At 37.1% G+C, this 23,737-nt stretch overlaps 1 protein-coding gene across 11 annotated transcripts in view; it reads right to left on the bottom strand.

Moving 5' to 3' along the window:
* The window catches only part of MYT1L (myelin transcription factor 1 like), a 305,846-nt gene that overhangs the window by 127,929 nt on the left and 154,180 nt on the right, over positions 1-23,737 (bottom strand). For all 11 annotated transcript variants that reach the window (XM_037392857.1, XM_037392856.1, XM_037392858.1 and 8 more), the window contains exons 3-5: positions 3,455-3,509; positions 3,239-3,272; positions 2,879-2,941 (exon numbers count right to left, since the gene is read on the bottom strand). In XM_037392857.1, coding sequence (XP_037248754.1) covers positions 2,879-2,941; positions 3,239-3,272; positions 3,455-3,509 — 152 coding nt within the window. The remainder of the gene's footprint in view (positions 1-2,878; positions 2,942-3,238; positions 3,273-3,454; positions 3,510-23,737) is intronic.

Below are 23,737 nucleotides of genomic sequence, written 5' to 3'. Positions count from 1 at the left end.
AGCACGCCCAAATAACAAGCTAAAATTAAGCACCAAACTTAAGAACTGATAGCAAAGTATCAACTAAATCATACAAGGCTTCACTTCCAACTAAGTTTTACACAAAGAAAAAATCAGAAAGATGGAAATGATACAACAAGCTGTCACCGCTGTTACCCTAACCAGTACTAGTCCTGTATTTTCATACACCTCAAAGGAAGCATCAATGACCTATAAAGCCTGCACGTTTCCTTAGCTAACCCTAACATTGCAGCTCTTTCATAACTAAAATCACAACTGGGTTACAAAACCTATGATAAAAATTTCCTTTAACTTCTGCCTAATATTTTAGCAGCAGAACACTTCATCCCCGAAGCTGTCTGGAAATTTGAAAGTATCTGTTTATTTCAGTTCAAATTTAATGTAGTATCTGAACATGTTTTTCACTGTCACATTGATATTACAAGGATAAAATTACAATTTAAAAAAAAATAAAATTCCACAGACTTCAAGATGTTATAGAAGAAAGAATTCTGGAGAGCTCTGACTACATCTAGTGGAAGGGAATACATTTCATTCCTAATAATGAGACAGTCTGGCATTGTGAATAGAAAGGTCTTAACCTCATTAAAATGCTCTGTAGGTCTAACCAGAATTGAGTTAGGCATCAGCTGAAACATGCAATTCCTTAAACATATCAAATTTTTAAGACAGTCTGATTTCCTTGATAGAAATGTTTGAGGGTCTTTCCCCCCAAATAGCAAAATAGAAAAAAGAAAAATATAAATTCCTTCAGATTCTTTCAAAAATTTAAATTTACTAGGTGTTGGTTGACTAGATAAACATATTACTGCTCTTTTAGAAAATAGATATGTAGGTTGTAAACCTCAACAAAGAATTTTGTGGTTTTATACTAAATAAGACATATATTGGTTAAATATATTTTGATTAGTGGATTGGCAATCAGGGTGACAAGAAAACATAAGAAACCCACAAATTCTTTAGCCAGTAAAAAAAAGGGAATTTTTGACGTATATCCAATTTTTATTCTTTGCGCATCTGCCCAAAATTTCATTTAATTAACAGCTCTGAGATTCAGTCTGTTCGTGTACTGACATACCAGAATCATGTCAAGAAAGCAAAATATGGAATTAACGTCTCAAAACTGCATGCAATCTCCAAACCTCACATCTATTCCTTCCCCCTCCCCCAAAAGGGTGGTTTTACACAAACACAGACACATAGTTTGAAGTTAGAGCAATTCAGAGGTCAGATTTTCTTATGAGTTTCTTTCTGTATGTTTCAAGATTTTTGTTTTTGAAATCTGCACATGAATCCCATGAAGTGTAAAGAAACATACGCAGTTACAATCTTGTAACTAGAAAGGATGTTATAATCATGTCATTTAACTGTTGACTACTCATGCAATTTCTGAGGGAAAAGACGGTTCTGGTGCCATTCATTAATTACTGATGAAGCTTGTGTTTGCATGAAGAAAATGGACAAAAGAAAAACATGATTTGAAAAGAGAAGTCACAAGTGAATTTAAGAATTATTTAAGAAAAATGTTGGTTACTTTTCCTAAATCAATGTTCCAATCTAACCAAATCCTTCAAATAACCACAAAACCCTACCACTTTTGTAAGTGAAAAATATTAGGAAAAGAAATTATATATAATTATACAATATATAAAAATATATGATACAATTATTTTCTGTTATATTGTTCAAATGTAATTCCAAATAATTTTAATATCAAGTATATTGCTTTTCTTGTTCTAATTTTGAAGGTATTTTCTGGACTTGTCTCGAAGCTTCAGTCACTGATAAGAAAAAAGGCACATAAGTGGACTAAGTGGCACTGAGTGGATTGTCATGTATGTTTAGAAACTTTTCCTGTTTCAAATAAATGCCTTAACCACAAACGTATAATTTCAATTTAATTCATAAAAGCTGTATGCCCTCATGACAAAGAAGTTATCAGATCTGGTGTGAAATATGTGTTCTTATAAACACCACAAGTGCTTTAAAACTTGAAAAAGTCAAGAATGAAAAAAAAATCTTAACAGTTTCAGCAGAATTTAACACTGGTTTGAACACCTCCCTCTATTCAGAAGAGATCATCAAACATCAGCCATTTTATCTCCTACAATGGGCATGAAATGCACAGCACATGAGAAAAAAAATCATGTATTCTAGAGATGTTAAACTTTCAGAATCTTGCAGAAGAAATTCACAGACAAATGATTCAGGAAAGGAATGCTGTTTACACAGATGTACAACACTTGAACATTGACACTGCAGACACAGAAATTTAAAGGTTGAGCTCTAAATTAATTTGAAGCACATGTAGTATGTATAACATATGCTACCTTGATATATTATTAAAAATAAACAGCTAAAAATGTTTTCTTAAGGCAATGTCTCCACATATACGGTTTAGAAACTGAAGTAAAGGTACTTATAACTATCATATAACACTTGAACACTGAAGTCTTATTATCACTGATCTGTCTTAGGCTTTGACCTCTGAATCTAACCTAATCATCGAACTTAAAATGTTCAAGAAGCTCATTTTCATTCAGTTATAAAATACACTAAATAACAGAAGTCACACTGGCGCCACCATGTCAGTAGGGCCAAATTTTAATTTGCAACACATAAGCAAGAGAACTGTATGCAAAAAATTGAGAGAAGATTGACAATGAGAATAAGTTACCTCAGCAAAAATGTGAGTTAGATTCTGTGTGACATTCAGAAAGAAAAAAAAGCAGAGAATCCTAATGGTTTCTAGAATGTCTAATTGTTAATTTTTATCATTGTTTGGTTTATCAAGGTCATGCCAGCTAACTTGTTTACCAAATGCCTTCACTAAATTATGAAAAATTACAGATATTACCTTCTGTGCCTTGCATATTTGCCACTAACATGACCACTGCCATCACAGCCAGGCGTGGGACAGCTGCAAGAGAGAGAGAATTAATTATATAGGTGCTGGTGTGCTGCAGAAAGATTATACTAAAAGCAGGCAGTAGGTATTACAGAAATGGAGGGCAACCAAGACAGAAAGAAAAATCAAATAACTGAAGGGAAAAAAAGAGGGGATGCTTTTTATTAGCAAGTCTCGAGGGAATTAATTTCATCAGTGCAGCAGGGCATGAGCAAACCACCAATGAACTTGAAAGTGCATTATACCCATTAAAAGGCATGAATTTTCTAAATTGCTAATGGGGATACATTTTACACTCAGAGCACTAACCTGAACAGCTCTTGTATGGCTGGTTCCACGGGAACTGCAGAGAGATGGAAAATATATAAAAATTTATCATCTATTACAAGTACCCCTCTTCTATAGAAAATTACCAGAAAGGTTGTGTAAAAGAAAGGGTCAGAATGAATCGTGCAAAGAGATTCTGGAGGATGAAGGTCACCCTGAGCAGGGGCCTTGAGCGATTTACTGAACCAAGAGACGTACCTCGAACACCTTTGGAGCGTGTGCGATGGCGCTTCTCGTCTGCATCCACCTCCATCTGGGAATAGATTAGCAGGCAGTCAATGTTCTTATCCTGCATGCACAGACTATCAATGCACAGACTGATACAGTCTCTCACACAATTTATTGACACTATTTTAACTCCATTTTATCCTGTAAGGGAAAGTCCACCTTACAAGGGATTTTGAGGATCTTTATGTTTATTTAAAAACAGAAAATGCAGTAATTTCTGCTTTAATCAGTCTGTTTGCATGTCACGCTTTCATAGCAAATTGTGTGCAACTTAGTGCTGGTTCCTCTTTTCAAAGGGATATTTCTTACATAAAACCCTGATTACTCCCATATATTTTGAAACAAGGATTCAATACATTTCTACAGAATTTAAAATGGAAGTCAATAGGTCACACACCATAGCTTGCTTTCTAACCAAACACTTTGCAATGGGAAAAGAAGGAATAATGACTGAAAAGGAGATAAAGAGTTATCATTAGAACTTCAAAGATTTCATGTTATTTAACATGACATTACAACCTTTCCCAAGGTGTTTCACTGTTTAGATGTGTTTTTCAAGTCTTCAGGAATGTGCTTACTGGCTACATATGGCTAAATCTTTACCTTCATTTTATAAACAGCATGCTAATCCAATGTAGCTTTCTATGCGGTAATGGATATACTGCAGTCCTAAATATTGACCAGACAGGGGCAGGGGTGCAGGCAGACTTCAGAAAACATCATAAACACTGATCTACAGTAGTTACCATAGGGCCACCTGGCTTCTTCTGATCTTCCATGTACTATTGTCACCAGACATTCAAAGGTAAACTGCCTAAGACTACAAGCTAGAGTTTAAAATCTTGTTCAACAGAAGCAGATTGCACTGAACTACATTGATAGACTGTGTCAAGGAAAATATATGCAGTATCTGTATCATCAGCTCCTTTGGATGTGGAAGAATAGTATGGCAAGATGGATCTGCAGTGGTTCATACATAGAGATGATATTGTAAAGGTCAGGAAGCATAGCAATCGACCATGAGGCTCCAGTTCCCCCAGGAAGAACAAAAAAAAAAATCAATCACAGGTTTATAGCAACACCCTTGGATTGATATCTGGTAAGAATGTCACGTATCTCATGCAAAAACATGGAAACAGGTCCAAGCGACTTGCAGTTAACCCTTTAATCACCTAGGTTTCTTTGGTCAGTACCTTAACACAAATAATGTGGGAAGTAACCGACAAGGAAGAAATCAAGGGCTGCTTTTAAAGAGCTCCCTCAACCCATTACATCAGGAGGAAAGTGTCAGCACAACAAAATTTGTGGGTGACAGGAATTTGGTGGAGAAAAAGGGTCACCCTCACAAGGCTTTATGCCACTAATGTAGTTCTGCTTGTTTATAGTCATCATTTAGTTCCTGATAGTGTGATTTATTCCACACTAAAGGAATGACCTTCTAAAATAATCAGATATTATGAAAGCTAATACAGAACCAGCCTCTAGCAGGGGACTTCAGTGCAGTCTTCTGATGGAGACCTTTGCATCACTCAAAATGGGTTTCATGTTTAAATCAAGACACCTACACGTAGAAGTGTGCATATAAATTAGGAGCACAAGCTTCCATCATCGTCAACCAATAGTGCTATCTGAGATATCATAAGGTATCCCATCAAGCCTTCAATTGCCAGTCCAGCAAGGTACAGAAGGGTACAGGTAGGTCCTCTGTTTATCTGCCAACCCTGTATTGATCTTTCAGATATCCTCTGGCATCAGAAATGGCACCAGCTGCCTATGCTTAGGCAACTGAACTTAATCCTAGTGAACATAACCACTGGTCCTTGAGGAACGATTCCTCTGATCAGCTACTAGGTTTTACTTCAGGCTGGACAGAATCAGTTCCTAGGCACCTCTGCCCATACTGTCTAGCCCTCCATTGACTATAGCATGAGACACTTAGCATGCCTGTAGATAGCTAACTACAGGCACCAAAACTGAATCTTAAACTTTAACCCATCTGCAGTGTCTATCCTACACCTTGCGTTCACATCCTGACTGGCTTCTCAGCTCCTAAGATCAGATATGCATTTAAAGCCTTTCAAATTGCCATATCAAAGCACAAAACAGCATCTCTGGAATATAAAAATTACCCACTAGATGATGATACTATTTTCATTTTACTAATACGAAAACAGTACATTGTGCTATTCTGTAACTCTTGCATAATGACTTGGTAAAACCCGAAGTGGAGTTACCTGATCTTCAGCCTAGTATGTTTTTTAAAAAAGTTTGAAACACATTATCTAGCATCATTTGATGCCACTAAAAAAATCTGCTTAAAGAACTGTTATGATCTTAACCTGGAAATGCTGCCCTAGTTGTTATGATAGTCTGTGTAAATTTAGAAGGGGCAAACTACAAAACAGATTTGCCTGTCTTTCTAAACAAAAATAAGCACTTCTTTTGCTGTGGGTACAATTTTGACTACACTGACAATCAAAGAAGAAATCACTAATCTGGAAAAGCCCCTGTAGGATCCACAAAGTCCAGTTCCAGAAGCAAATCAAAGACATGAAAAAGGATTGTAAAAGCTGCAGTCATGCAGTGTTATTTTAAATTTTGTTGTGTATGCTGCATAGCCTGCTGCTTCTCCAAAAGGGCACAGATCTACCAGCCTTTGTCTGTGACCTAGATGTCCTGTCATATAAAGCAACATGTGTCTTGGATGCTCTAGGATTCATCAAATGATGGTAGGTGCCTACATTTAGCCAATGGTATCTTGCTTTGACGTTATTTATATGCTCACTTACAGATCTTCAAGACTTTGTCTGTCATGTCAAACCTTCAGCATTCATCCCTCCACATATTCAATGCTGGAAGCTGGGAGCAAGCAATTTCCTGAAATTCTACGAGACACACATTGATTCTGTGAAAGGATGGTCACCTGCCAGCCTGCCATAGCAATCCCCAGATGCACCCCTGGCATTTCCATGGCCAGGAACAAAATTCTGCTCCTGAGGCCATTAATCTCACACAAACATGGACTTCCTCACCATTTTCACATGCAGAAAGAGGAAATGTGGACCTTAGTGACTCACAAGGAGATCACCTCAGTAGTTCTACTTCATTCATGACTTTTGCATTACAGTTCTGTAGAATACAGTCACTGATCCAGAGAACTCATGGACATTGAGGACAGGCTGGCTAGAGGTACTTTTAGCTTGGTATCTAAGAGAAGACACCTAAAAGATCATGTATGAAAGCAAAGAGCAAGGCATCAGGAGTAGGAAGAGAAGAAATTCTTAACATGGCTACAAAGAGAAGCTCTAGTCATGAAGAGGAAAAGTCTAAGTTCTTAATTCTGAGAAGAAGAAAAAAAAGGTCTTGGTAGACATTAAACCTGGTAATCCATAATTAAAAATAATCAAATTATTGGATATCTCTTACTTAAGGATGATGGGCAGAGAGAGGCAGAGCTAGCAACTCTGCATCAGTATTATCAAAGATTTAGAGAAACAAGACCATGAGTAGTCACTGATCTGTGCTCTAACTAATAAATCACAAGATGGGGTACAAAAGAAGGTCTGTTATATTGGAAAGTTTGTTGAAGACAATCAAATAGGACATGAAACAGATTGAATAGTTTCTTTATCATTGGAAAGAACAGAAAGGAAAAAAGATCTGTGTTGCAGTGAATGATTCTTATGGGGTGGCAGGTGAATAGTATAACCATAGGAGTATCCTTGAAGTTTAGAAAAATTGTATCTGATTAATCTCTCGTGTAAGAACTTATTTTACCAGCTGAAGGAAAATCTGTATTAAATCTCACTTTTCTAGGTAAAAATGAAAAAAGAAAGTCTTGTGTGGTCACCTGTGTGCAGGCATTTAAGACTTTTTGTGTCTTAATGTACAGAATCTGATCCCAAAAACTAATACACACATGCACACATGAACACAAGGTGCTATAAAAGTGTCAGTATATGAAAGCTGGATATAATCGTAAGACGAACTGAGTAGAAGAGAATCTTTTAATATAAAATGACTGTGATTAGAGGCAGCTGAAAAATACTTCATTAAAATGTTAAAAAAGGTGCATAACCACATCAGAAGGATTCACTAATAAAAAAGAGAAGAAAAAAGAAGAGAAATGTAATAACTCCTCTTCAACAATCCAATGCTTAAAATAACAACTTGTAGATCATGCAGTTTAAAAAATAATTCATATGCATGTATACACATGTAGAGGAGTTTACTAGTAAACATAAACTATCAATAGGCAGAACAAAAAAATATCAGCGAAGACCAAATGTTGAATGGTAAACACAGTAATAATAAGACATTACATATATATTTGGAAGGAAATATTTTTTAATTATTATTTGGAGATAATTACTAGCTAGTACTAATAACCAAGAAGAAAACTTTTAAAAAGTAAAAAAAATCAGCTATTTGTTATTTAAAAAAACAAAGTCCCAGACAACATTTACCCCTCAAAATTAACATAGCCCCATAGTTCTGCAAGACATTGCTGTTTATATGTAACAATCCTGGACCACTTGGAAAATGCTGGAGAAATGGGGAAAAAAAATAATTCTGAAAAAATTGTAACTTTTTAAATTAATCTCTGCTAAGTGCTGAGAGAGCCACTGGTGTGGCTCACTAAGTTAATCTTCCTGACGCTGACCCTTAGTAACATCATACAAAAGCTGATACGGGATACAAGATGATGACATAATTAGCACCAGTCTACACTTCAGCATGAAAAATCTGTAATCAAAACTACTTGAAACTGGTCTTTGATGATAATTCAAATATTCAAATTTGTTGATAAAATAGCTATGTTAGGATATCATATCCTTAGACACCTTTTAAAATTTTGCTTTCTCTGACTGAACATTCAGACAATAAAATAAGCACTTTGTTAATCAACATATTTGTAACTATTAACAAATATTTCTCCAGAAAAAAATATTTTGTATAAAAATTATTTTTTTACAAAAATAAATGTAAAAAAATTAAAAATGTGTATTTAATAAGAGCCTTTCTAATATAAGGCCGCAGGTATATGTTTTAGTACTATAATATTCCGTATCTTCACCAGTACTCTGGAAGATTATATGCTACTGAAATACACAGATAACACAGAAATTAATGGAGTGATAAACTGTGTTGGAGACAGGCCAGTTACATACACTGGCCTATGTCATTTGGCAGATTTGACTCAACTGAAGAACATACCAATTCCAAGGTGCTGTACCTACGAACAAAGAATGTGGGGCATGCTTGAAAGACCAAAGATCATAATCTGTAAGGGAGTAACAGTGAAGAGGATCTGGACAGCCAGATGAACACGAGCAATTTCTGTGCTGCTGTAGCTGAAGGGCAGAATGTGATCTGTAGCTGCACAACCTTTCAGGCAGTATTAATTTTCCAGAAAACTGCTGAGGTATTCAGATATGGTCAGGAACTTCTAACAATAGAGGGCAAGTTTTCATCAAGACCTTACCTATTTTTCTGTTAGTTTGCCAAATACCCTGATGGAGTCTACAGGTTTTTAAAGTCTATAGATTTAAGGCTACAGGTCTTATCATAGACTTATCTGAGACCAAGCTCCCAAAAGTTTCACAATCAGCACTACTCTCCCTATCTCTATATATGCTCACATATCTACCATATGGACTTCCTCAGGGTTACCAACTGTGAGGGATCCAAAGCTTTAGGCTCCTTTCCAGGAGAAATGGCAATTTTTGCTCCCTTGTGGGGAAGTAGCTCAGCATTTTCTTCCCTTGCAGGCAGGTAGTCCTGAAACTGATCATTCTTGTTGGAATTCTCAAGGTATCTGAATTTCTTGCTAGAGGCATGGAGACTGCAATGTTCAGTCCCAAGTTCCAAAACTTCCAGGTCAGCCAATGCTTGCTTAGTGAATATTATTCTTGTTTCCCTCTAGCCATGATGTACCAGAAGTCCAGAAAGCCAAGAATGAACTGAGAGCCTTAAATCTGGACTTCTAAAATTTTCCTTTCCCAATTTTTTCCTTACCGAGATTTCTTCAAATCAAAACCTGGATTCTCAAATACTCTCAAAAACTGTCCAGTGTTTACAGAGGCAGAGCATTCATATAGCAATCATTGTCTATGCTACACAAAGATAGAAGACGATCATTTAGGACCTAAAAAATCCACGGCAAATACTGGTAAATACTAGAATTACTGCATAATTGTTACTGCCAATCAAGTATGATGCTAAAATTATTTGAAATTTTGCTTTTCCCTAATCAGTAGTATTAGACATGATCATAACGTGATAAAAATAAAATGTTCAGAGACAAAAATTGTGATTTCCTGAAAATGTAATGAGTTGATTATATAAAAAGGTTGCAGTTAAAAAAATCATCTCCCTGTGACAGACGAGTTACTCAGTAAAGGCAGATTTTCAGCCAGCCATGATGCAAGATTCAAATTTCTACAGGTAAGATTCCTGTACTACTTTTATAGCCAAGGTTTGCTCAGAATTTATTTTTATAACTTAAAGCATGTTCTTTCTTCTGTGTGGAAGTTAACATGGAAGGATGTAAAGAATTTTTCTTTTAAATCTAGTATCTCAAAGAATGAAACAAAACACGGCAAATGTATTTCCTACATTTAAAATGATTCTATATTGTCATCATCAAACATAACCTGGAAAATGATGGGTAGTTTATGTAAGCAGTGTATCCCATACTATTTTAGTACTTTGTACAGTCTTCCTAAACAAATTGTAAACTGACCTTCTACTGCTCTCCTTAGAAAATGGCAAGTAAATCCAAGTTCTAACATAACTTTTTCAGCCTGTCTGTGTATTCCAAAAGCAATTTATTTTCTAATGACATTTGTCAAGTATTGCACCTGATAATCTGAGTAAGTTTTTAGAAGCTGGATATGGTTTGTGAAATGCTGTTGAACCTATTTGATAAATGTGACATTTCCCAATTACTTCAATGGGTCCCCAAGTATCTCTGTGCTTTATTACATACTTTCACTACATGAAAGTCATTAACTATACTCTTTCAGTATACTAACCTCCACTTTCAAATAATAAAAGACAAACAAATTACAATTGGAAACACCACTGTGTAAAATATATAAGAAAATAATATCCTAGATTTAAACCGAAAATATGTGACATCATTTTTTGCAATATATCTATTAATTTACTTTAAGGAGCTATTCCTCTGTTTTGTGCAATTCTCTTGGAGTTCTGTGTTAATTGAATTTATGCAACATGACCCATGTTGCATGTTGCAAAAAATTCATGAAGAAAGAAAAAGCAATTCTAAAAATTAAAGATGCAGAGTATATATTAATACAAGTTAACTGAAGAACTGGATTAAATTAATTTAACTTTATATTAGACAACTAAAAATAATCAATACTTAGCACGTGATCTCTACCATGGTACTGAAACTACGAAGTTATGGCACTATTCCAGAGGTACACCAAGATAAAACTGTGTATGTCCTTACATCGCTCCTCAATGCTCCTCAATCTAGAATGACCCAGGATTTAGGCACTATATTCTGGGTTTGTTTTTTTAATAAGATTATATTTCAAACTATTTGACTGAACCATGGCCGTCGATGCACAGTTTCATCCAGAAGTGCTACCATCAAGCATCAGGGCAACATGTGTGAAGATTCTGGGGAATTAAAATGTGCAGATCAAGTTAACCTAAATCTGATCTCAGCGTGTATGTACAAAACCTTGACTTTCCATATGACATCAAAAGACCTGATCACTGGAGTCAATGTAGAGCTTCCTATTCAATCCACGGAGGTTTCAGTTGGACTTACTGATGCAACTTTTATAACAATATGCTCCAGCAGATCTTCCTCTCCCCTAAATGTCAGTAGGGTAGACCAAACCTGAATCTAAAACAATATATGACCCTTGATTTATGCCTTACTAATCACAGCCTTGTAATTCCATTTGAGGATAAAATGACTGCATTTGTGTATGAGGGGAGAACAGTGGATGTAATTTACCTCAACTTTAACAGGGCTTTTGACACAGTATTCTTGTATCCTGCTACAACTATATTTACATAGTCAGTTCTTTAAAATCAGTTCTTAGTATTTCAATCCTCTTAATTAAATGTGGCCTAGTACTGCTCTTAAAGAGCAGAATAATGTTCAAGATCTGGGTTTTGACAGCAAATTTGTATGATTCTCCCAAATATATTTAATGCATTGTTTCTGATTGTAAGATCCACAAGACAAAAGAGAAACAAACCTGCAGGACAAAAAGTTACTCTAAGAAGCTTCTGGAGTACTTAAGGAAAACTCAGGCAGAAGGGAAAGTGCTTTCCCTGTTCTTTCAGACCCTTTCCCCCCAAACTCACGTGCCTTGTTGGTATGGACATCTGAAATTTAGTTCAAATACTTTATAGCACCCTTTTCAGTAAAAAGGCAAACTTCTAAGAGAATTATATTATTTGAATATTCACTTCAAGAAAACACCAGCATATAACCAGGCCCTCTTGGAGCAGAGTTCCAGAGGGAGCTCCGCAAAGATAAAAGCTACAAGTTGAAGGTACGTATTACAAAGTGACCAAACAGGCACGTGGACAAATTGATGACTAGAATATAAATTACTCTTTTGTCCTCTTCCACTTGTGATGAACACAAAAAGCTTTTATTAATATCAAGGAGAGTCCTTCTTGCAGAACAGTAGAATAATGTATCCTCAGGACTTGTTCTCAGAGTTTGAGTCATTCTCCTTCTATAATCTACAGAGGGAATCCAATCTTTCAGTTTTCAGATGAACAGTGCAGGCTGCAGCCAAATTTTTAAATGAAGGCCAAAATAAGCAGAATTTTGGTTAAACTCACAAATTCACCATATATTCTTTTTGTGAGGAAATACATTTGGGATTCATTGAATTATTCTGGTGGCAAGGCAGGAAACACTTTCAAGTATTTCTCATTGGCTTTATATTAGTTAGAGTGGAAAAGACCTGAAGTGTACACGGCTCATTTAGGCATCATTGTCATTACTTTGTTTACATTCTTAGACATGAGGAATGAGAAAGTAGTGTGGAAATTAGAGGTAGGAAGAAATAGCACCGGATCTAGAGCACTTTACTGGGAGAGAAGATATCCTTTCATCAGTTTGTATCTCTATAAAGACACTTTGGATATGCTCAGTGAGTAGGCTTTGGGACATGAGCTATAACAGAACTGAAACTTCCATCTGGAAGAAGAGATCCAAAATATGTCCCCACAGCTGAGCAATTCAAATCCCTCCAGAGTCTCATTGTTTTTCATAAGCCAATAAAATAATTAGTTTTGTCTTCCAAAAACTTGTAAGTACTTAACAGTATTAAAAGCCAGGTCCTAGTATCTAATTTTAAATCTCTTCATCTATGCCCTAGCCTGTGCTTTCACATGCAGCTGTGAAGAAAGGCCAGTACAACTGTGAAGCTGGAGTGCAATCACACTGTCCTTCTTTAACCAGTCCTCAAGTGTGCTCCCACACCAGGCTGCTTGCTCTGTGAGTGGTCACGGTGGTGAGTGCCAGTGCATGCTAACAGGACTGTGCAATACTGAAGCCTCAAGAACTTCAAAGTCAGTCATGTTGATTTTTTTCTCCCCTATTTATAAGCATTTCTGACTGAAAAGGTATTTATTCTTCACATGACAAGAAAAGAATGTTTTAGAAGCTTTACCGTTCCTATTACAATTCTTATTTTGGTCATATAGACAGGCTCAAACAAGGATTCATGCTTCCTTGCATTAGATGCAGGCAGACAACGAAAGCAGTCTGATCCAAAGGCCTTATAACAAGAAATGAAATAAAACAGAAGATACAATAGGTCTATATACATCTATATACCAGCCAGCAAAGCAGTCAAAAGCAGCACAGATAAAAGCTGAATGTAAAATTTATGGTAAGAATTAGAAAATAAATACAGATATATATTTTGGACTTAAGAGAACTGTAATTTCCTTGTTGTCATGAGTAGAAGCATATCATGCTACTTGCAAGCATTTAAACTTTTAGGAATGTCAAGAAATGAGATTCCTTGAAGATTATTTTCCATATTGTTGGTGATTCTGAACCAAATTTGCACCAAATTCACTAAATTTGTTCTAGAAATTCTGGTGGCACAGGACTACATCCATAAAAACCAAGACTTCATATTTCTAGCAGTTGCTAGTTACACTTAGCACGATATAAAAGATGCGGTTTCCCAGTCCTCCTATCTTCTGAAAGTAGTCAAACTAATGTGAAGAATTTCTTGACTACCATAATTTAAGGTACTCTGGGGTAAACTGTCACCAGCCTCATTGGATGATGATGGTCTCTTTCACAGAATACAGATTAAATATTAACCTAGATGATTGATTTTACACATCACCTAGCCACTAAACTATTTAGTCAAGCTGCTTATCTCAGTGAATATTTAAACGCTTCAGGTTAACACTTTGGAAGAGAGATAAGCTCCAAAATATGTTGTAGCCTGGTGGCTATAGTACTCTTCTAAGGGACAAAAGGCCTGGGTCAGAGATTTGGCTTTAAAACTGGATCACCCTTCTCATTTCTCCTTGAGACACAAGGAATGCAGCTTTGTTTTGCTTTCATTAAAGACATTTGATGATGCAAAAGTTGTAATGTTTTTTCACGTTCTGAAAAAATGATTATTTGTTGATATATCAATACCAAAGACACAACCTTTTTAGCTCCAACATCTCAAAGCTGACCAAAGCCTAAACTTTGGCATGATGAAAAAGGTCATGCAGAAAAGGAGGTGGAAGAAAGCCTGACAGAGACAGCTTGTAAGATTTATTGTCTTAAAACTGAAGGGCAAGGGGATAAAAGGGCCAGTTGAGTGTAAATCGTTGGCTGGTCAGTATGCTTCTCTGGCCATGCCCTGCACCTGACCTGCACAGTCTTTTTATTTAGTCTAAATTCCTTTTTAACTCTTTCCTGGGTGAGGGCTCTCCACTCTGTGTGAATATGTGTGTGCAGTGGTGTCAGTGCAGCAATGGGAGTCAGACCTTGGGTGGCAGGATCTGTGTCCGTGGTGCCAGCAACTGGAACAAGTGCGGGTGTGAAAGTGAGTGTGACCACTAGCAAAGGTCAAGCTGGACAAATAGGTGAGCAGGTGAGGTGCCCTGGGACCAGGGGGCTGGGTGGGTCCCCAAGGGCCAGCTGCGGGTGTGGCAGTGCACGTGTCTCTGTGGGCAAGAGCATGGGTGTTGGCTATGGGGTCAGGGGAGTCCCGTGCGTGTGTGCGTGCGTGCAGGGGTGGGGGTGGGTGGTGTGGGGGGGGGGGGGGGGGGGGGTAGGGGTGTGTGGGGGTGGGTGGGTGGGTATGGGTGGGGGGGTGGCAGTCTGCACCAGCAACTGGAGCAGGGCTGCATCCTGGGGGTTTGTATGTCCAGATGCCAGTAACTGAGGAGCCTGGGATCCAGGGCAGCTACTGGGTAGACTTGAGTGCCTGAGACGAGCTGCTGGAGGGATCCACTGCATATATATATATGTAGATAGACAGATAGATAGACAGATAGATAGACAGACAGATAGACAGACAGACAGACAGATAGATATTCTCACTAGTGGCCCTCCAACCTGGTCAACCAGAAAGAATATGATGAAGTTGTTGGTGATGTCTGTGTTCACGTGAGTGCTCTGAGTGTCTGTCCAATATCTGTGTGACTAGTCATGTATGCATGTATTTATGTATACCCATAGCATATAAACATGCTTTGTGTACTTGTTTGCTGGGAATGCATCTTCAGCCTTGCTGCTGGTTGGACTTGGGGACACAGAGCACCAGCAGCCTCGTCTTTCTTTGAGCTGTTGGACCTGGCATGATTTATTTTCCTCTAAAAATCCTGTTCCCAAATACAGTGTGTTGAAAAATGACAGGTATATGTCATCAGAAAGGTTACTTTTCTAATTCTGAAGTTGAAGTGTGGCAATTTGTTGTATTTTGTACAGGAACAAAGACAGAAAAATAATTCAGTTCATGGCAGACCAAACTTTATCTATTATGGAAGGAAATTGGGGGAAAGAGTACTTTAAAAGAGAAAATGCATTAGAAATGTAATTTTTTAGAAATTAAGAAGCCAATAAGACTTACCAAAATCTAAAGAGTTAAACTTCACTAACATGAAGAAACCAAAAAGGATTTCACAAAAGATTATTAAATAATTTCCATTCCTCACACCCGTGACACCCAATGGTAAAGGTCCAAACTCCTCTATACATGGGGCATAAAGCTGTGGGAAACAGTCTTAGCAAATGGAAATTAAGCTAAATTTGAGTTAAAGTTACAGAGCAATGCAAGCACATTCACTTCCATATTTGTTGTATTCCAGTCCTGCAACTCATATTTTTTTCTTCTAAACTGCTGAGCAGTAACTTAACACCTCATAGAAGGCAAACAAATGTGCTACTTCAAGTCCATTTCAGAATGGATCAAGCCAAATCCATTTAAACTAGATCTGACGACAATTTGGCTGTTTACCTTTCCAATGACAGTAAAATTACTACTGGTCTGGCATTTTCTTTCCGGATCAACGGATATGGAGATTATATGTTTTGCAAGATAGAAATAGTTCTGAAGTGTTCTAAGGGGCTTAAGTGACCTCTTTCCTTACCAGATCCCCAGGGAACTGGTCTTAGTTTGTACTTATCAATGGCTGTGGCTCAATGAATCAGGGTCATATTCCATAAACGAGTTACACTTTGCATTTCACAATCCACCAACCACTAAAAAACAACTAATATGGGTTATCAGGGGCTCAGAAGTAAAGTAAAATGTTCTATACTTTCAGTGTTAGGCTTAAAACCCACCAGCTTAGGGAAGACATGCGAGGTAGGTAGGTGTACAGACTCTATAAAGTCAGTCTAGTTTCATCCTTGATCTGCATGAGTAACTTGTGCTGGCACCAACTGCCTACATGCACATCCTGAGGTGCAATATGCTCCAAATGACAGGTTTACATTTAACTCATAGTATTTAACATTAAAGACTAATTTCACACAAGTCTATGTTCTGAATAAGCACCAATACTTAAACACACCTTCACTTAATATAAATCTTATAAGTATATATCATGATTTTTTGGGTACAGCACACCTAATGAAACTTTCCATAATTCATTTTGTCTAATATTTTGTGTGTACGTTTCTATAAGCACGTATTTTGTTAGCTGAAGTGTAACTACATTCAAAGGGCCATAACCCAGTCTCTTCTGTAACTCTCATACAATACATTAGCTCCACACATTTTTAAATTATCATTAAAATCCTACGAGAATAAAGGACAAGCCAAATGTGGGACACTTTAATAACTTGTGCCAATATTGAGGAACATGTAGTATAGCACCTATCCTCATACACAGAAATAAGAACACACAACAAAAAGCCAAAGAACATTCATGGAAATTCAGGTCAGAGCAGTCATAACTTTAGACTCTTAGATTTAACTTCGAAAGTCCAAAATGATTGTAATCACAATCACACTGCGTTTCAACCTCTTTGTTAGCTTGAATCACCCACATTGAAGACAGGCCTCAAGGTCTTTTGAAGGGGAAAAGCCTCCCAGAGCTGTGCATGGCAAACTGCTTGGAAAAGAGCGCACAGCTCTGCAGAAACATAAAGTCACTGACTTGTTCCCACAGTTCAGCCAGAAGCAGAGTTGTAAGAGTTACAAGAGCTGTAAACCAAAAGATCATTAGGGAAAATGATGTGGGGGGGGGGGGGGGACGACGACGACAACACACGACACGACACGACTTCAACTGTACCACTTTGCTTGGCAAATTTCACTTGCAGTTCTGCCATAGCAAGTGGCAACCTTCGACCTGCTCTCCCTCCAAGAGGGAATAGGATTTCTAACGTAAAAATACGATGCCTGATTGCATTTTTTTAACTGGGTTGAGCTTTACCCTCTAGAATTTATCTACATTGTCTGCACCTGTAATTAAACTGGGGAGTCTGTTGGTTTGTCTTAGACTGATTTACCCTTTAAATAGGTAATGCATAAAAATACATATTTTTCTGAACCCAAGGAGAGAATAGATCAACTTTGAACAAGCAATTTAAACATATTTAGTACTGTCACATATTGGTTTTTTGCCGAGAATCACACAGATACATATGATCTCAAGATGCCCACAACAGGCTTTTGTATAAGCCAAGTCATCACATCCACAAATAGATATTAGTGAATATAAGTATGCCACAACATACACACATGCAAATTCTGTGTGTAAAAAACCTAGGATACCAGATTTTGAAATCTGGTTTCTAGTACCCCAAATTCAAAAATACACAACTAATTCACATACTAAAGTTTGCTGATCCAGTATAGCATCCACTGTAGACTACAGTAGTATCTTCACTGGCACTGAATCAGACTGACAATTATTGAAGACAACTATTAGCATTTCAGAATGAAACTGACCAAGGCACCACATTAAAGTAAAGTATTTCAGGTAAAAAAAGAGGAAACATTTATTAATGATATCTTCTTTTCTAAAAAACCCAAAACCATGTAAGCTTTGCAGTTTAGTAAATTATAGGTCTTCACATGGAAAGAGGGATAGTAATAAAAAAAATCTTAGTCTGTTAAAACTAGCTAATTGCTGTTATTATTAAGTAAACAGACTAGCATCCCTTCTTTCCCATTCACTACTACACAACAATGAAAGCTCATTTCTGTATTTAGGTTTTGCCTAGTCACAGAGGTGGCGAGGGTACTATTTCAGAACTACACGGTATCAGAAATGTTTGTTGCTATTAGTGTGCAGACCATTATGCTTATCAAAGGGTATGTTACAAATAGCTTATAGCTATTACAAATGCAACAATTAGCTGATAAATTAATAAGACAGACAAGTAAACTATCAATCATGGCCTGCTAACATAATTAGCATAAATTAAACAGGTTCACAGATTACTGTGCTGTTGCATAAAACAAGAGCACCTACTTCAGTTGTTCAGTAACTTCCATACTTTTAACACTACACAACGCTCAAAAAATAAACAAGGAGGCCACAATAAAACAATACTGAATATTCATTAGTAATTCTCTACCCAAGACTTGTTTATAGCAATTTCTGAGGTAAAAAAAATAAAGGGGATAGTGGTGGTGTAGGAATTTGTAGCTTAATATGTGCAGCAAAAATATCTTCCAAGGACAGAGATAACAGTAAGTGTAGTGATAATTATTGTATAGTGACCTAGTGGCCTATACAAGGCCTGTAGAAGCGCTGCATTAAAGCAGGACTGTTGTTACCAGCATAGTTAGCAATTTCAGTGTTTGCATGAGTTTTGGAATACAATTAAACAGGCATAAACAGTGCCCCTTGAACTCCTGGAATGAAAGGACAGCCTGGAAGTAATTTTATTTTAATTTCTTAATACATATTTATTGTATTTTGCCACTTTCTTCCATTTCTTGCCATGACTATGACACAAGAGCACCTGTAAATTCTAGTATTTTTTTAAAGCAAACTGAAAAGCGTATTTATTCTTAACAAGGCACAAAAAAGACTTCCTGCTTTAGAAGCTTATGCTGTCTGAAGCAGTTTCAAGATCTAGAAAGAATTTTGCCAATGTTAAAAAATTCAAAGCAATCAAACAAGCAAGACCAAGTTGGTAGAACTGCACATACTCTGCCCTGTTAAAACTTTGCCTTCTGACTTAATACAGTTACTCAGATAAGAGTGAGAAAGAATCTGATTAACTGTTCATGTTTGCACAATATCAGGATAAAAGAATGAAACTGAGACTTTCAAAATTATGCCTCTGCATCCTTAATGCCAGTTTTCTGGCATACTCTCCTACTATACCACCAGCCACACAGGACCAATGGTGTAAAGATTTTATCTCCTTGATTCATGTTGTAAAGATGGGAAACTGCATTGTTGGGTTTTGTTTTGACAGCTGGGTGAAAGGGCTGAAGTAAATTCTGCATAAAAAGAGCTCCCTTTTCAACCTTGAGTAACAGAGATAAACCTAAGAAGATTTATAGAAGTATGTATGTGCATTATTTTACACAAACTCCGAAGAGCTGATCTAATGCAAGACAAAAAGCTGGAGAGTGCAGGTGCTTCCCAGCTTTCTGGGCTTTTCTTCCCAAATTCCATGTTAAATCCTTAACATAAAATCTAGAATCTGAGGAAGCATTTCTGAAGAGACAATATACCTTTAATACAGTTATTATGCTGTCTGGGTGAGAGAATGTTTCTTGGCAAATACTAAGAAAATAATTTATGAAGGAAAGGCATTCTGGCTCCCGAAGACATGAAAACAGGGTGTCCAAAGTTCTGTCTGTTCTTTCCACCTATGGGAAAGGAACAGTGCCAGCAACAGGAGGGGAATCTGCCTTTATAAAATTTGCAACAGCAAAAAGGCTTAGTGCTTCTAATGTTTATGATTTTATGAAGTTATGTCAACCTTTTGCATAAACCAGTGGCTGGCATATCTGCAGAAGACCTTCAGAACAAAAAAAGGTCAAAATTTGTTCAAAGATTTATCAAAATAATTAAACAAACATTCCATATTACAAAGGTATAACGCAAAATCATTTCTCTGAGCTGTACATCCCTAAGAGTTGATACATGACGCGGGTATCACATAACAGTATTATATATACAGAAAACTAAAATTGAACTTGCATACAAACTCAGATGCTGTAAGTATCTATACAGAAATGTAGATGTACAAATGAAACAGCTAAAAATATCTGAAAATATATGTCATCTACCTAATACATTACAAAGACACAACCCATCAATGTGCTGATCATCAACCAATGTCATGCATTGGCATGCTCTGTTATATTAGATCATACTGGTCTATAACGCAACCCAATATGCAGATCCTTGAATTCATGTCATGTCCCACTGATGTAAAAATTGAAACATTTATCTGTTTAGAAATGTAAGTCTTCTGCGTCAGGGCATATGTTTGTACACCATTTAGCAAAATAAAGTTCTGGATTGTGATTACAGCCCATATGCACTATAGTACTACAAGCGCTACAAGTAATAGCATGTACATATACACTCATGTTTTCAAAGCTGAGCAGAGATATTTGGCCTAACAGCTCCCTAACACCAACCAGAAAAGGTAGGCAGACAATGTATACCCCAGAAGTACTGTACATGAAAACATCCTACTGTTATCATACAAACAGGAAAGAAAGCTACAAGAAGCAAAAATATAGATGGAGACTGGCTAAATACAAACACTACAGCTTGACTGCGTTCATCTCTGGGGCCCCCAACATAAGAAGGACATGGACCTGTTGGAATGAGTCCAGAGGAGGACCCCAAAGATGATCAGAGGGCTAGGACACCTCTCCTATGAAGACAGGCTGAGAGAGCTGGGGTTGTTCATCCTGGAGAAGATAAGGCTCCAAGGAGAGCTTATAGCAGCCTGACAGTGCCTAAAGAGGCGTGCAAGAAAGCTGGAGAGGGGCTTTATACAAGGGTGTGGAGTGATAGGGCAAGGGGGAATGGCTTTAAACTGAAAGAGGGTAGATTTAGATTAGCTATAAGGAAGATATTCTTTACTATGAGGATGGTGAGGCACTGGAACAGGTTGCTCAGAGAAGCTGTGGCTGCCTCATCCCTGGAAGTGTTCAAGGCCGGGTTGGAATTGAGCAACCTGGTCTAGTGGAAGGTGTCCCTGCCCATGGCAGAGGGCTTGGAACTAGATGATTTTTAAGTTTTTTTTCAACTCAAACCTTTCCATCATTCTACAATACTATGATATAACTGCCTGAAGATATACAAGGACAAAAAATGTCATGGAGAAAAGGAGTTGAGAAAGTCGTAGTAATACAAATAGATTTCTCAAAAACAGAGTCCTTCTGTTTAACTGAAGGTGGTATTATTCACACTGGAGGGAAAAAATGAATTATAGCAGAAACAAAGTCAGGAACTGCACCTTTATAACAAGACATAGACTTATGTAGATTTCTCTTTTTCCTTACTAATTATGCATTCTTAGCAGAACAGGAACTGCAGATCAGAAAAACACTGAAAATTTTTGACAGTCACAAGATTTAGTAGAATTATCCTGGAGGTTAACAGCAACAGGCGCCTTAGCATACATAACAGCACTTCCACACGTGTTTAAAATTTATCTTGTGCAATACCTATCATTTCATATTTTTAAAAGCTACAAATTCTGTGCTCAGATCAGAGAACTGTTACCTGACAATGATAGAAGCCTAGGCTAAATAAACACACTTGATAGGGAAACCAGCAACAGGAGAGGCAACTAAGAGCATATTACTTTCTGGTTGCTTTCCTGTTCTCTTTGGTACTCTTGCCTGAAATAGTAAAACAAACCAGAAAATAGTGGAACAGTTAAAAAGGAGAATATCAGTATGTTTTTGCTGGAAATTTCTGGTGATCCCCATTTCAAGAGAATTATAAGGCTGCTGCAAGCTTTTCTCATATATATGAATTATTTGCAGAATTATACAGATCTATGCAATCTATCCAGAGAGATCTCTGTAGTTTCTTTCCCCCAAAAAAAACATTATTGTCCCCATCCCCATGGAAATTTTGAGAGGTGGCTAGTGAAATTAATAGAATGAGGACACAGCCTCAAACACCAGCATTGAATTACCATACCTGTAAATAATTAGCATGAACTCACCATGACTTTGGTGCTTTAATCACAGTAAAGAGACCATCTACAATCCACTGTTCAGATGGGCTACCCTACTTCTGGGGTGGCAGAGCTTTTACCATAGAGAAGTGAGCTGTACTGTGTCAGGTACTTTCAAAGATACTACTCCGTTTTAGTTGCAAAGAAACTTGTATCACAGCAATTCTAGAAACTGAGTCAGCAGGTGAGCCCTTATATCTTCACCTTGTATGAGGTCTTACCCTAACATTCTCCCTTTTGTTCCGTTTTTAATTTATTCCCATTATGGGTATAATGAAACAGGGCTGTAAATGACCAACATTCATAAAGACCAAGTCAAGGACAATTTAATTACTGCAATGGATTGGGATCTGAAAGTGAAAAGGTATGTCCATTGAAGTCAGCTGAAAACCACTGATTTACGTGAGGCCAGGATTTTGTCCTCAGATGTCTAACCCAGAGATTTCAAGTACTACCCTGAGCATATCGGTATGTCTAAGTAGGTTATCAGATATTCCCTGAAATTTTAGCTAATTATAAATGCCTCATTGAAGCACCATGCTGCATATAGGTATCTCATAGTGTGGTATATAATATTCGAGAAGCTAACAAAGATTGTGAGATGCTCACAATCAGGATTCCTGAACTGTTAGAAAGGATTGAGATCTACTAGCGAATATTTCCAGAACCTTACATAAATTTTCACCACAAATATTACCACACCAAAACCTTAAGAAAGCATGTTTTGGCCTCCTGCAATGAATGGACTGGTTTTAGCACTACAAGATTTTAAATACATTAAATTTTTATTCCTCTGTTTTGCTTTCTGGCTATCAGCAGTTTATAAGAACTCCATCTTCTCTTTGCAACCACAAGATCTACAAAGATTATTGTCTTAACTGAAAGCTTAGATTTTTGTGTAACTGATGCTACAAATAGCATCTTTCAGAAAATCATTTAATATTACTAACTATCATTTCCTGTCCGGCTCTTTTTCATGTTTAAGCCACAAAAGTCCTAGAACCCTGTGCTTGCTATTGCTGAGCAGCTCATAGAGCTGAAAACATGACAGCAGGAAATTAAAGGTAAAGGAATTCAGATGCAGCTTTTCTTTACACTTAATCCATGTTTTCAGAAGTTTTACTCATTTGAAATCACTGAGGACATCTATGGATAGTTTATATTACAGCAGTTTTGCAACTACTGTCTGTTCTTCCTTCTTTCTTGAGTTCATGCATCACACCCTCTTGTGAATTGGAGCATAACCAATCTGAAGGGGGAACTGTCTTTTAATCACACTGGGTTATCTCCAAATTAAATTTTCACATTCCTTCAGTCACAGTGTCCCAATCTCTGTGTCTCTGTGGATGAAAAAAATAAGTGTACCATAGGACAGATAATTTCAAAATGCAGTCAGATATTCCTGTTACAACATAAAAGGCAGGAGTAAAAACTAGTAATAGAGGTTGCAGAAAGCCAAAGAATCAATGCATTATCATCATATGCTATGTAGGGTTATCAGTGGGATTTGAAAAGTAGCATAGAGAAAGCACAGAGAAAGTAATACTCAGAAGGGTTGCCCTGATCAGTTCTGTCTTCTTCTGATCTGTTTCTTT

The sequence above is a fragment of the Falco rusticolus genome, chromosome 6 (genome assembly GCF_015220075.1).
Source record: "Falco rusticolus isolate bFalRus1 chromosome 6, bFalRus1.pri, whole genome shotgun sequence".
NCBI lineage: Eukaryota > Metazoa > Chordata > Aves > Falconiformes > Falconidae > Falco > Falco rusticolus.
Note: the sequence above shows the minus strand (reverse complement) of the source record. Positions and strands in the feature narration are given on the sequence as shown.